Source organism: Eurypyga helias, unplaced genomic scaffold (assembly GCF_000690775.1).
Source record: "Eurypyga helias isolate BGI_N326 unplaced genomic scaffold, ASM69077v1 scaffold17145, whole genome shotgun sequence".
Taxonomy (NCBI): domain Eukaryota; kingdom Metazoa; phylum Chordata; class Aves; order Eurypygiformes; family Eurypygidae; genus Eurypyga; species Eurypyga helias.
The window spans coordinates 1-12,857 of NW_010252312.1; the positions used below are offsets into that span (position 1 = coordinate 1).

Sequence of the window (12,857 nt, forward strand, 5' to 3'; positions counted from 1 at the left end):
GTCCCGAGCCCATAAAACGAGCAACGCCTTTTTGGTAGCAGGCACCTTAAAAATTCCAGTGTCCCGAGCCCATAAAACGAGCAACACCTTTTCGGTAACTGCCTCCCCTTCCTTAGCAAGGATACCTAGTAGCAGTCTCCTTGCTGCAGCACATTCAGCTTCCATGCTTGCAGACTTACTGACGGGGGAAAGGGAGCGAACCTTCCTACCTGATTACGGCTGTATCCGTATCAATCTCCTCCGTCCCGCCTCTCAGCCTTGCCGTGCAGACCGCGGTTGAACATCAACTATAAGTCTCTGGCAGCTCCTCCCGCAGTCGAACAGCAAATTTCTCACACGGTTTAAGAGCGCAGGTCGTTCCTCACACGGATTGAAAACGTAGGTTGTTCCTCACATGGGGCACCACTTGTAGGGAGTCGATCGCGGGAGGGTGGGCGCAGAGTCAGAGACATCCTCACAGAGGTAATGCTCAATGCTCAAAAAGCTCTAACTTTATTACAATGCCTGGATATTTATTGTGTTACACCGTGCCACGCGCCATCAGCCCCTTAATAATTGGCTACATTACACTGTCCACGCGCCCTATCTCTATTTCTAATTGGCTACAATGCTCCCGCCACGCGAAAAACATTCCTTCCCTTGGCGGTTTAGACACCCTCCTTTATCTCTGCATTTTTGTTTGCTTACATCTTACTTTCTTCTTCTACATGCTCAAGGACACATCGTCCTTGAAGTAGCCTGGGTTGTGCATGCAGGCCTGTATTAGCACTTCGTGACCATGGTTACCTAAAAATTCCTCTACAATTCACCATGACTGTGTATTTCCAGATTTCTCTGATTCTAATGAGAAGTAATTTTCTTTGAGTTATTAGGAAGCTATGAAGAAGCATAGACTGTTCAGTAGCTGTGCCACTCAAAACCTGAAACGAAGTGGCAAGCAGTGCAGCCAGCGTGAGTGTTCAAGGCCCCTCAGAAATTTTGGGGAATACAAGTTTGTTAGATGGAAGAACCAGTTGATATGCAGGAGCCAACTAGAATGGGAAAAGCAACTGTGACAAAGAACGTGGCAAAATGGAAGTGTTGGAAATTCTGTCTGAAAGATGTCTAGCAAAACTCAGATTTATGCAGCATGTGGGTTGCATCTCATGTTGTGTTTGTAAACCCCTCTTATTTCTTGCAGACCATCCCTCTAAATCTTCAGGCTTGTGGTATCTCGCTGCCGTCTCAGGTTTTGTGAATGTTATGTTTCTGGGAGCTGTGATCACATTAATTCAGCAATGTGAGTGACCAAGAGAAATGTTTTGCTTTAATTCCTGTCAATGAGTGGTTTGCTTTCTTATGTGTCACTGAAACTGACAGGTATTAATCCTTAACTTAAACAAATTTTGCAAACAAACTGTGTTGATAAGGTGACAGGACCACTCATGATTTCTACTGTTATGTTTCTAACGAAGGTGGGAGGGAGTCACTGGTATTTTGGGGCTGTGGATCTGAAGAAAGTCAGTGACTTTCAAAGGACCCATGCATATTTAGTGTGTCTGAAGAGGGCTGGAGTCTTTCTCACTTTCCCATCCCCTCCCCAAATCTTAGATTCCCTACTCTTTTTTTCTAAAACAGAATAAACCACCAAGGTTTCTAAGCAAAGAATCCATCCATCCATCAGTTTGGAAAAACTCTTTTAGTAACAAAATAAAAATCTGTGCCTGTAAGTTTATAAAAGTGGCTTTTGCACTGTCCACAGAATTTGTACATAAGCACTGGGTCACTGCCAGCATTGATCATGTGCGTACAGAGCTTACCCATCCAGCAGATGTGTGCCATTAGCCCTGAGCATCTAAACCTAGAGATCAGAGAAAAATGGTTGCAGTTGCCCTAGCCAAGCAGGTTGAACAAGTTTTTAGGTTGCCATCAACCCATTCTTTTCTGAAATAAGATCAATACCAATTTCAGGAACTGGAAAATCAGAGGCACAACCATGGTATTTGAAAGACAACTGTTGCATACCAAGTTGTCAAAAGCTTGATAACAATGGACTTTACCTTGTCTTTGTGAAGTCATGTCTTTGTCACTGCATGTATTTGTTTAACTTCCATGATTTGGGTGTTCAACTCTCCACATATCATTAACAGGAGAGCTGGAAGGACAAATGAGCAATGCGAATTTCCATTTAAATTTCCTATTATTATCCACAGAAAAATACTATGGGTTTTCTATACAGTTCACTTGTGAGCTTTGCATTAAACTGTTGGAGATTCTTGTCCAGGTGACTTGCTATCAAGTGGTGTGTGGAAGTCCAGAGAAAATCTTTCTGAAATTGGCAGTATCTTTGAGAAAGGTCTTCAGGAAAGCAGCTTACTGACTATATTGAAGAAAAGTTTATGCATGCATACAAATGGTAAGGAAATAAAGGCTCACTCATAGTAACATGAATGTCTTGAAGCTCTTGAAAATATTAATATAAAAATAAACACTTGCAGAGAGGAACAGACCTTTAGATACCAGAAGAAGCATGTCTATATTGATAAAGATGTATAAAGTAATCTGTTTTAGAATTCTATCCTTGAAAATTTTAGTTTAAGCAAAAAGGAAAAGTGAAATGGTGTTACTGAAGGTCTTCATTATTTCTCTATGGATGCAATTGAATTGTACTACTCACAGTGATTTCAGTGGGAAATTTTCAGCTGGGAATTTATCCTCAATTGTTATGTAAAATATTTAGTACAATTATTTAGAGTTTCAAATATTTAAAGGTACACAGTGAGATCTAATGAAAGAATTACTATCTTTATTACTACTGTAAAGCAGGGACAATGTGCTTTCTTAAACTGAGCTGTATTGTGGCAATTTGTGCCCCAGTCCTGGCTTAAAGCTTCTTACGCTCTTATTCAAAAGACCAATAAAAAGCAAGGGCCAATAATAATAAGATCAGTTATTAAAAAAAAAAAAAAAAGTAAGAAACTACCTTCACCCCAAACTCTTCACAGGCTCCAGATGTGAACTCTGCCCCATTGGCTGGAAGCTGCATTACGGGAGGTGTTATTTCTACTCAGAAACCCGTGACACCTGGGAAAATAGTAGAATGTATTGCTCAGCAAAAAAATCCGAGCTGCTGATTATAGAGAATGAGACAGAAATGGTAAGCTTGTAAGGCACTCTGTGGTTAAAATAATTTTTTACCTACAGTTTTTAAATCCACATATCGAACTACAGCTTTCCATGTATTTTTAGAAGCCATTTCTAATCCAGATATGGTCATAAAAGGTATTGTCAGTCCTAAGTGCACTGATGATTTGCTTCTGTATGTTAGGAAACATTAGTGTCAAAAAGACCAGTAGCCTCTGTTTCATTTAACTAGATGCAAAGATATGCTTAGAGATCATCTCCAGCAAGAAGCAGCTAGTATTTGAAGGATTCTTGCATGTTTTATTCCAATTCAAACCTGTTGGGAATGTAGCTGTCATCAAGGCTGTTGCTTTTCTTTTTTTTGGGGGGGTGGGGGTGGGGGGTGTGTGTGAAGACATTTATATTTAGTACATTTTAAAATTCCGGGATCAGGTCTCTGGCAATAGAAAGAACAGTTCTGTGGACCAAATCCTAACCTGTAGAGTGTCTTTTTTGTGTTACTGATTTTGTTTAAAGGTGACCAAGTTTAGACAGTCACTTCTAGAGAACCTAGGAGGGTAAGCTAGCAAAATGATCACCTCCCTTCCATGTTGGGTGGGGGTGGAGGTTGGAGTGGGAAGAGGAGATAGCTTCAGCTACAGGAGATAGAATTCATATCCTGTAATTCAGTTCAGCCTGATCTTCATCTAAAATGTGCTAGTGGAATGGGCCTGGGGCCAGCAAGGAGGCAAAAGTTAGCTCCTTGGTTGCTTAATTTACCATCATTAGCCATTATACTGGGTACAGTTGAAAATATGAACTGATTTCCATGAGTTTTTTTCTTCTCAATTTCTTGGAAACATCATCTGGAATCTTCGGACATGGAAGTCTTGATGTTTTTAAAATATTAATTACCACTACAAAATGGTGCTGCAGTTTTATGAAGTGTCATTATTATGACAGTTTAAAGACCTCTCTCTCTCTCTTTAGGATTTCTTGAACAAACTGAAGGATAAAGACATTGGCTTTGTTTGGACTGGATTAAGCTTTGATGAGGAGGAAGAAAGATGGGTATGGCTCAATGATCCCAAACGTCCAGGGCACAGGTACATTTATTCTGGAGTGGATCTGTGCTGGCTTCTGTGACATGTTCTCTACTTGCTGTGTCTGGGCTGTTCAGCCATTAGGCTGTGAGAAAGTAGCTGTAACATATTAGGACCCATACACCAGTTAGGCAGCTCAGCCTATTCTGATTTTTGTCAGTACAGAATTCTGATCAAAACATGCAATTGAAGAGTGAAATTCCTTGACAGTTCTCTGAAAAAGAACTAATTTTATTAGGAGGTGTTTATACTGTGTAAGCTTTTTACTTCTATGCTACTGCATAAGTAGGCAAACAGAGAAAGGGTGAAGTTTACTAAACAAACAAAACTTGTCTGTATGTCAGGGAACCAAAAGAATGACAGCATAAAGACAAAAAATCCAGTCTTTGTGGTTTCACTCTTTGTATAGGCAAAAAGATCTTTTTTATGGTCTTCATGTCTGTGTATTGTTTGGGTCTTGCAGTTTTAGAATAAAAGGAAGGAAGAAAGAAGAAAAATGTGCTGCCTATAAGTTGACAGAAATGCATGCTGATAACTGCCACTCCTTATACAAGTGGATTTGCAAGAAGACAGCAGTCCTTCTGAGTATCTAAGATACTGCAAAGTGAAAGTGAGTAGCATCTTTGAAGGTTTACACCACTTTGCACAGGGTAGGATATCTGAGGTAATATTAAATGGAAATTGTTGACCAAAATTGTGGTGAATCAATGCATTGTCATTATATTTGTGATTAAAATCCAGGAATATTTCAACCTTATATCTCTTCTTTTCAGGGTGAAATGATAAAGTCTGAGTTGTGTAAACCACAGGTAAAATTAGGTGTGTTGTTTTTTTTAATTTTTACCAGCCTGGCAACTAGATCATACAACATGCAAAAGGTTCCTGTTGCTACTTACTTCATGTGAAGAGGAGATAATCAGTGCTACTCATTTAAATCAGCATTCAGATCTCACCACTGGAGATCCAATATGGGAAAGCAGCATAGCTCCACACAAGACAATGTCAAGATCCAGTATTTTTTCCAGAAAGTTCAATTTCATGTACATTATTCAGTGTTACAGAATTTGGCATCTAAAAAACACATAAATACCTCTTCATTTCAGATGTGAGATTTAACAGCCTGATACGATGTCTTCGTTCTATTAGGATGCTAGAATGGCAAAATCTTATTTATGGGGCTAAAGGGCTATAAACCTCCTTTCGTTAGTCCACTTTGTCGCTGTTGAGACAGACACGACACACGGAATTGTGCACCAAAGCCAAAGGCCAAAAAGGACCCTTTTTTGTTATACAAGCCTGTTTTATATCTTTCTTAAGAATGTGTGTCCATACATGATTGGTTCACTCAAAGGACCAACAGCTCATGATAGGATGATCTCTTCTTTGTTACATCTTCAATAAACTTCTCCTTGCGGAGGCAGTTCCTTGATCCTGTTTACTCAGCTCTTCTTGGGACTTTCCAGACTCCTTAAGGGTACACGGTTATCTGCTCAAGGTTAATGTTAAGCTTACATTCTGATCCCTCAGACCAGCCGAGGTTTCCCACACACTTCACAAACACTTTTTACAAGTCAAAAATGGATGTTGCAACCCTTGGAAATCTCAAGGGTACTGATCAGGACGAGGTGGCAGATCTGAGAGACATTTGCTCTTTTATTCCTTCTTTTCTCTTACCTTGAGACTACTTGTACAGGTCTGAGAGCTCTTCCTTTTTATGTATATCCATAACATACGAAACATTTGATTTTTATAGCTAAGAAAAATCAGTATAATGATTAAAATGACAAGTCTAGGATATAAATCCAAGTTTCAAAGTCTTCTAATTGAGGAAGATCACTCTGAGAGGCACTTACAGCAGGACTTGTACACTGCATTTTGGGCTGCGGTAGCAATGTGGGTTACTTGGTGATTCGTTTGGTGTACAGGAACTGCTCCCTTTGCAGCTTTTGTACCACTTTTTTGTTGGATTTCAGGTGTAGGAGTGGGTTGTCTTTCTGGCAATCGTCTGAAAAATTGTTGAAAATTGCTTGACAATTCCTAAAGACACTGAGCCTAACATAGCATACTGGGCAATTGCAGTGATTCCTGTGAGTTGAGAGTTGCTTCTATAAGTATGATGTAATTAAAAACACATCCTTCAGCAGACGTTGCTTTACATGCAATGTCTGTTATCAAATAAGTTATACACAGTGAGATAATTTTCAATAATTTGTGGACATTAGATGGAGACACAATTCCGGTGGTGTTATGCATTTCTGACATTGTCTGGCTAGCACCTTGAAAATAAAACATATTTTTCAGAAAATTGGTACATGGTTGTATGTCATACTCGCATGTAGTTTTTTATATCTCTGCAATTGAAGGTTTCCACCATGAGCTGTTTTCTATCTAGCCCAGAAGCATCCACGTTTACATAGCTGGTTTATATCTCTGGCATCATGTATAACACTGCACAAACATGTGGTCTTCGCAGTCCCAGTGTTGCAAATGTTCATGTAATAGCATACGTTCTAAAATACAATTTACCATTGTAATTTTTTCTATACTTAATTGATTAAACTTTGCTTTTTGTTGCACTTAAACTCCATTTTATAAATACACATCATCACATCCATGTACGTTTATGTTACATATAGAAATATCATACATTAGTGAACATGATCACTGTTATTAATGGCAGGTATGTATATCCTCATGGAGAGAAATGGGGTTTTTCTTGCTTGGAGATGGGAACACCCTACAATTGGTTCCATTTTCTCCCCATTATTCATAGATGAATGGGTTGATCTTGATTTTTAACTTCAGCCATGGGAATTGACTAAAATCCCACTGTATTATATCTTTTCTGTTTCATATGTACATATACAACAATAAAAAGAAAGCAAAACCTTCTAAATCAAATCAATGCAACCTGTAAGTAGCCATGCACTTAGGGCTGAAACAGGTTACTTGTTCTTCTGTACTAATTTTATTTATCGCTCCTTGCTTTTCCACATGCAAGGTCCACACAACACTGGGCACTCTTACTAACACCCTCCCTTTCCTGATTTATAGCTGTAACACCTTAGGGCTAGGCAGTACACAACAATTTTCAAAAGCAACCTGATCCTAAGAAAACTGACCAAGGTCCAGGCTTCACTGCTGAAACTTTTCCAGGGGCTGAGGTTAGCCCCACCCCACCCCTCCCTGTTCTGTGCCACCCCAGGCAGTGTGCTGCAGTTCTGCTGACTTTGACTCCCATTAGCTGAGAACTGGGCCACTACCTCAAAAAAAAAAAAAAAAAAAAAAAAAAAAAATTACTTAAACCTTATATAGAAAATTGTGAAAAATATGAAAGGCATGGTCTGCTTAATGGATCCCTACCACCCTAGTCTTTATAAAAAATTCAATAAAGACTGAAGCACATTGTCCAGTTCCCACAGAATTACTCAAGTGAAAGCTGGGAACAAATCCCTCAGCTTCATGTAAGTTGATCCCAGCATGAACATTAGCGATGCTCTACAGAGCTGTAACTGAAAGTATTAGATTTTGAATTCTGAAATTATATGTTCAAGAAAACTTCATTCATGATTGTGTTTCTGCCTCCTGGGGAAAAAAGTAAAGATGTTGCACACTTGTCATTGTAAAGAAATAACGCTAGAGAGCACTGAAAGTTTTGTGGGAGGAAGTGCCCGTTATACTCTCATTCGCGTGTTGAACTGGGCTGAAAAACAAGTGGCAGGTAAGGGCTGGAAACCCCAAAAAGGGATGTCCTGGTCTGATCGCAGCTATATGCCTCTGTGCTCTTTTAAACTTCCAGAGGAAAAAGACAAAAAATTACAGATTCATAAAGTCATCACATAAATCAGGGAAGAAGGGACCTCTGGAAGTCTCCAGCCCAACCTCCTGCTCATAGCAGGGCTAACTGCAGAACTAGAATATGTCACTCAAGGCAGCTCTCTTGTCCCTGTGGATTTTAGCCATGGGTGGTGATCAGACAGCCCTTCTGGGAACCTGTTTCAATGCTACACCACTCTCATGAAGGAAGAAATTGTTCCTTCTGCAGCACTGCAGCTTGTGCCCATTGCCTGTTTTGCACATCTGAGAAGAGTCTGCCTCTAACTTCTGTATAACCCCCTCACCATTAAGTGATGGACAGTGGCACACTAAACCTTATTCCCCTTAGTATTTCCTTCTCCAAGCTCTTTGGATCCTGATCGTGCCACCCTCTCAACACGGCACTGGCTCTCCCACTGGGTTTGCACCAGATTTTCAACATCTCTCTTGTAATAGGATGCTGAAAAGGAAACATGGTACTCCAGATGTAGCTTCATTACTGTGTTGAACAAAGTGAAATAAGCACTTGATAGCTATGGGTTTTCTTGTCAGTGCAGCCCTTCCTTATGGAGGTGTCTTTCCTTGTCATAGGGGCACATTTATTGCTCAGCATGCTTCACTGCATGGAACATGTTGCTTGCTTTCTGTGTTCAGACACTTAGTCACAGGCTTTTTCTGTGTCCTGGCATTTGTTATAGGCTTTTGTTATGTGTTATATATGTATAAATACTTCTATACTCCTTCTAAGAGATTTTTAAACACTAATAGTCCATTGCCTGACTTGCTGGTGCAGAGCCATCCTATCATGATAGTCAGATCTCATCTCAGTTCCACATCTCTGCTCTAACAATTGCAACACATGCAGAGATACTTGTGGAGAGAGAAACGCTCATCTGTTCTACCTTTGAATTTCCATCGTAAACTGATTCTGTCTTGGTAGCTGATGGACAGAGAGTCAGTTCCGGGGCCTCAAACACCAATTAGAATGTGGGGACTGCTTAGCTGGTTTCACTTAACTGCAGGAGGCGTTAAGACAGTTATTCTAACCAGGGCTTTACTCAGATTGCTAGACTTCGGTGGGCTGCTCCCATACAGTCTTTCTCATTGCTGCAGTTTGGGGGAGGTTGACATATATACCACTGACACAGTACATATATTGTGATTCAACAACATTTTTACTGGTTATAGATACATTTGTCCCTATCATCTGCAGATATTAGGAATATCAACTTAAATGTAGCTCAGTGACAAATCTGAAATGTTTGTAAAGCTGCACAGTGGATATTAATTCCACTATCTTCTGGAATAATTGTAAGCTTTGCATGACCTAGCCACCTTTTGGCCATTTAATCTACACAATTTATCAGGGTTTTAGAAGAGATTTGCTTCTCATTTCATCAACAGAAAGAAAATTATTGCCAAAAGCAGTGTGACAGTAAATAAATACGTTAATGGACGAGGAATGTCTTACTCTACATGTGAATGCATTTACAGAAATAGCTCTGGAATATATGGGAAGAAGGAAACTGCTATGTCTGGATACAGGTCTCACAATTTGTGAAGCAACAACCTGCCAATACAAGATGCACCTGTATCAGCCTGGCCTACTGAACAGGGTGCTGGGCAGAGGCAGAAGTGCTGAGCAGTCTTCCAGCCTCTTCCCCTGGTCTGCTAGGTGAGCTTTGGCAGGTCCTTTTACTTTTGCCCTTCCACCTCAGTCCTGGGAATAGTGACATGCCCTTCTTTCCTATGTGCTCTCAGACCCACAGGTTAAAATGCTACTCAGAAGTTAAGGCTTGCTTATATATGAAGGTAAGACACAGGAGCTCTACCGGACCTGAAGGAGGGCAGGTTACGTCTGTATGGCAGGATAGAGCACATTGCAGCAGACCTAACAAAGGGCTTTCAGCCTGTAGGCCCACATGCTGCAGTACTGCACTGTGCTGCAGTACTGCACTGCCCATCTACTCCAAGTCCCACCTACTGAACATGAAGCTTATGGCATGGAAATATTCAGCTTGCAATCTGCAGGCCCTGCTGGTTCACTGAACCCTTTTTCCTTATTTTTCTTCTCCTTTTTCTTGGTAAATTCAATGGTTTGCTATTTTTAGATGACATTTTTTTTTTTTTTTCCCCTGCAGTGTGGGATAACAGTGCACAGACTTTCGTTTATGGCATAAAGTGTCTTTGCTTGTATTAGGCACGCTGCAGTAGACTGTATTTGCATTGAGCCAGGATGTGCTCATTCAACCACAGCGCTGTGGTAATGCTGTACCTGTGATCTGCAACTGCACCAGCACCTCTGCTGTGTCTCACCTTGCAGGGACTGTAGTCCAAAGCACTAGATGCTGTTGTGTAGACATATGGTCTGCAGAGAGGTACACCACATCGTTTCCCCACCAGACATTCTCCAAGTCACAGACACGGAGGTTCCAGAAAAGTAGAACATACCCTATAACATCACCAAGCACATCCTACCTATGGATGGCGTCCCAACAGACTCACTGCTTCAATGCTTTGAAAGAAACCCAGCTGTTACGTGAGAGTGCAGGAAAGGAGAGAAGGCAATAAGGCAGTAGGCTGAAAGTTCACTGGCTCCTTCCTGACATGCCATCACAAAATTGATCAGAAGACTGAGCATATTCTCCCACTCATTTTCACCTTGCCACTGCTTAGCACGGAAAAATGCATCCAAGGGAATATATGGCACTCAGAATAAGTAATCTGCACAGCAACATCTTTGGGAATAAACCTAAAGTTTACAGAGAGTTGACATGCTGCCCAAAACACATAACCCTGCATAGAAAAGAAACCCATCTCATAGGCTTCTAACCCTGTTTGCTTCCCATCTACTCCAAGTCCCACCTACTGAACATGAAGCTTATGGCATGGAAATATTCAGCTTGCAATCTGCAGGCCCTGCTGGTTCACTGAACCCTTTTTCCTTATTTTTCTTCTCCTTTTTCTTGGTAAATTCAATGGTTTGCTATTTTTAGATGACATTTTTTTTTTTTTTTTTTCCCCCAGTGTGGGATAACAATGCACAGACTTTCGTTTATGGCATAAAGTGTCTTTGCTTGTAGCCCTGGTTCTCATCATGTCTTCTGAGTGCTGCTCTTGCATCACATTGTACATACAGGCTGTGCTGTGACACAGGATTTGGGATTGAAACCCAAAATGGGGTTATACTCAAGGGATTCACAAAATTTAGCTTGGAAGTCTCTGAGTTGCATCTCAGCCTCCAGAAAGCGGAAAGGTCCCTTTTGTTCTCAAAGCAGCAGCTGAAGTTCTTCAAAATGTGCACCACGAGGCAGCTGGAGCCTTGGGCTGAGCTGCCTGTTCTGTGTCAGGAGGTGCTCAATTCTGTTTTGCAGCCCACGTTGCTGTTTTCAAGTCTACTTTTGCCTTCACACGCAATGAAGGACACTGTCACACCCACAGATGGAGTGTCATCTGAAGTTGTTATCACAGTTACTCTGTGCATGACTGGAACTTTAGCTGTGCTAAAACCAGAGCATTACTAAGCGACGTTACTCAGGCATAACGGTTAGAAATGGAGGCTGTGCAATCAGGAGCACATGTCAAGATGGGGAGCAATGTGTGCTTGCATTCGACTACCTCAATAGAGCTGCTGAAGCTCCACACTGCCGAACTCTAAATGATGTGCTGAGGGATCCTAGACAACAACCCCTAGCACCTTGCCCTGAGGCAGCAGATGTTGCGAATAAGTCTGAACCAACAGACATCACTGTGCCCTGGCAAATAGTCTTAAAACTCAAGGCTAAAGTTCTCTCACACCCCCTCCGACATGTGGCTGACACAGCCAGTCCTGCTGTTTTGCTGGCCTCACCAGGGTTTGGGAACTAAGCTAAGCATATTAAGCAGGTGGCAGGGAGCCAAGAAGAGGGTGAGGTAAGGCTCTACCTGGTGAACCCGAAAGACAGGAGGTGATGGTGGATCCTGAGTTAAGCCACATGGGTGCCCAACCAAGATAACAGTTTGTGAAGAAGCATTTTGATATTTCTGTGATGTTTTTCCCCAGGAGTAGCAAACCAAAAAAGACTATGACATCTGAATGTAAAAAGATGACAGTGGGGGAATGACTAAGCTGAACCAGCCTCTGCTTCTGAAGCATTTATTCTGCAAAATACACCTGTAAACAGGAGCACGTTGTCAGAAGCACAAGGTGTGTTCAGTTTCTGGAAATGTTAATATGATAAAAGCGCATCTGTGACACCGTCTACACAAACCAGATGAACTCTGTTTAGGGGAATTTACAAGAAAAACAACAATTTTAAGACACTGGGCTGTATCCAGAGCAGCGTGGCCAGCAGATTGAGGGAGGGGATTCTCCCCCTCTACTCTGCTCTCATGAGACCCCACCTGGAGTTCTATGTCCAGCTCTGGGGCCCTCAGCATAAGGATATCAACTGGCTGGAATGAGTGCAGAGGAGCACCATGAAGATACTCAGAGGGCTGGAGCCTCTCTGCTATGGGGACAGGCTGGGAGAGTTGGGCTTGTTCAGCCTGGAGAAGAGAAGGTTCCAGGGAGACCTTAGAGCCCCTTCCAGTGGCTGGGGGCTACAAGAAAGGCAGAGGGAGAATTTTTGTAAGGGCCTGTAGTGACAGTACAAGAGCTAATGGGTCTAAATTGAAAGTGGGGAGGTTTAGAGTAGATATCAGGAACAAATTCTTCACGGAGAGGGTGGGGAGGCACTGGGACAGGTTGCCCAGAGAAGCTGTGGATGCCTCATCCCTGGAAGTGTTCAAGGCCAGGCTGGATGAGGCTTGGAGCAACCTGGTCTAGTGGAAGGTGTCCCTGCCCATGGCAGGGGG

General features: G+C 41.7%; 1 protein-coding gene across 1 annotated transcript; it reads left to right on the forward strand.

Annotated features, from left to right (window-relative positions):
- Nucleotides 1–1,180: 1,180 nt before the first annotated feature.
- On the forward strand, nucleotides 1,181–4,798 carry LOC104510174 (killer cell lectin-like receptor subfamily F member 1; the record flags this gene model as incomplete). The annotated part of the gene is made up of 5 exons (XM_010152340.1): nucleotides 1,181–1,279; nucleotides 2,264–2,395; nucleotides 2,985–3,136; nucleotides 4,093–4,208; nucleotides 4,669–4,798. Coding segments are annotated over 5 exons (629 nt in total), but the record flags the coding sequence as incomplete, so codon positions are not given.
- Nucleotides 4,799–12,857: the final 8,059 nt, after the last annotated feature.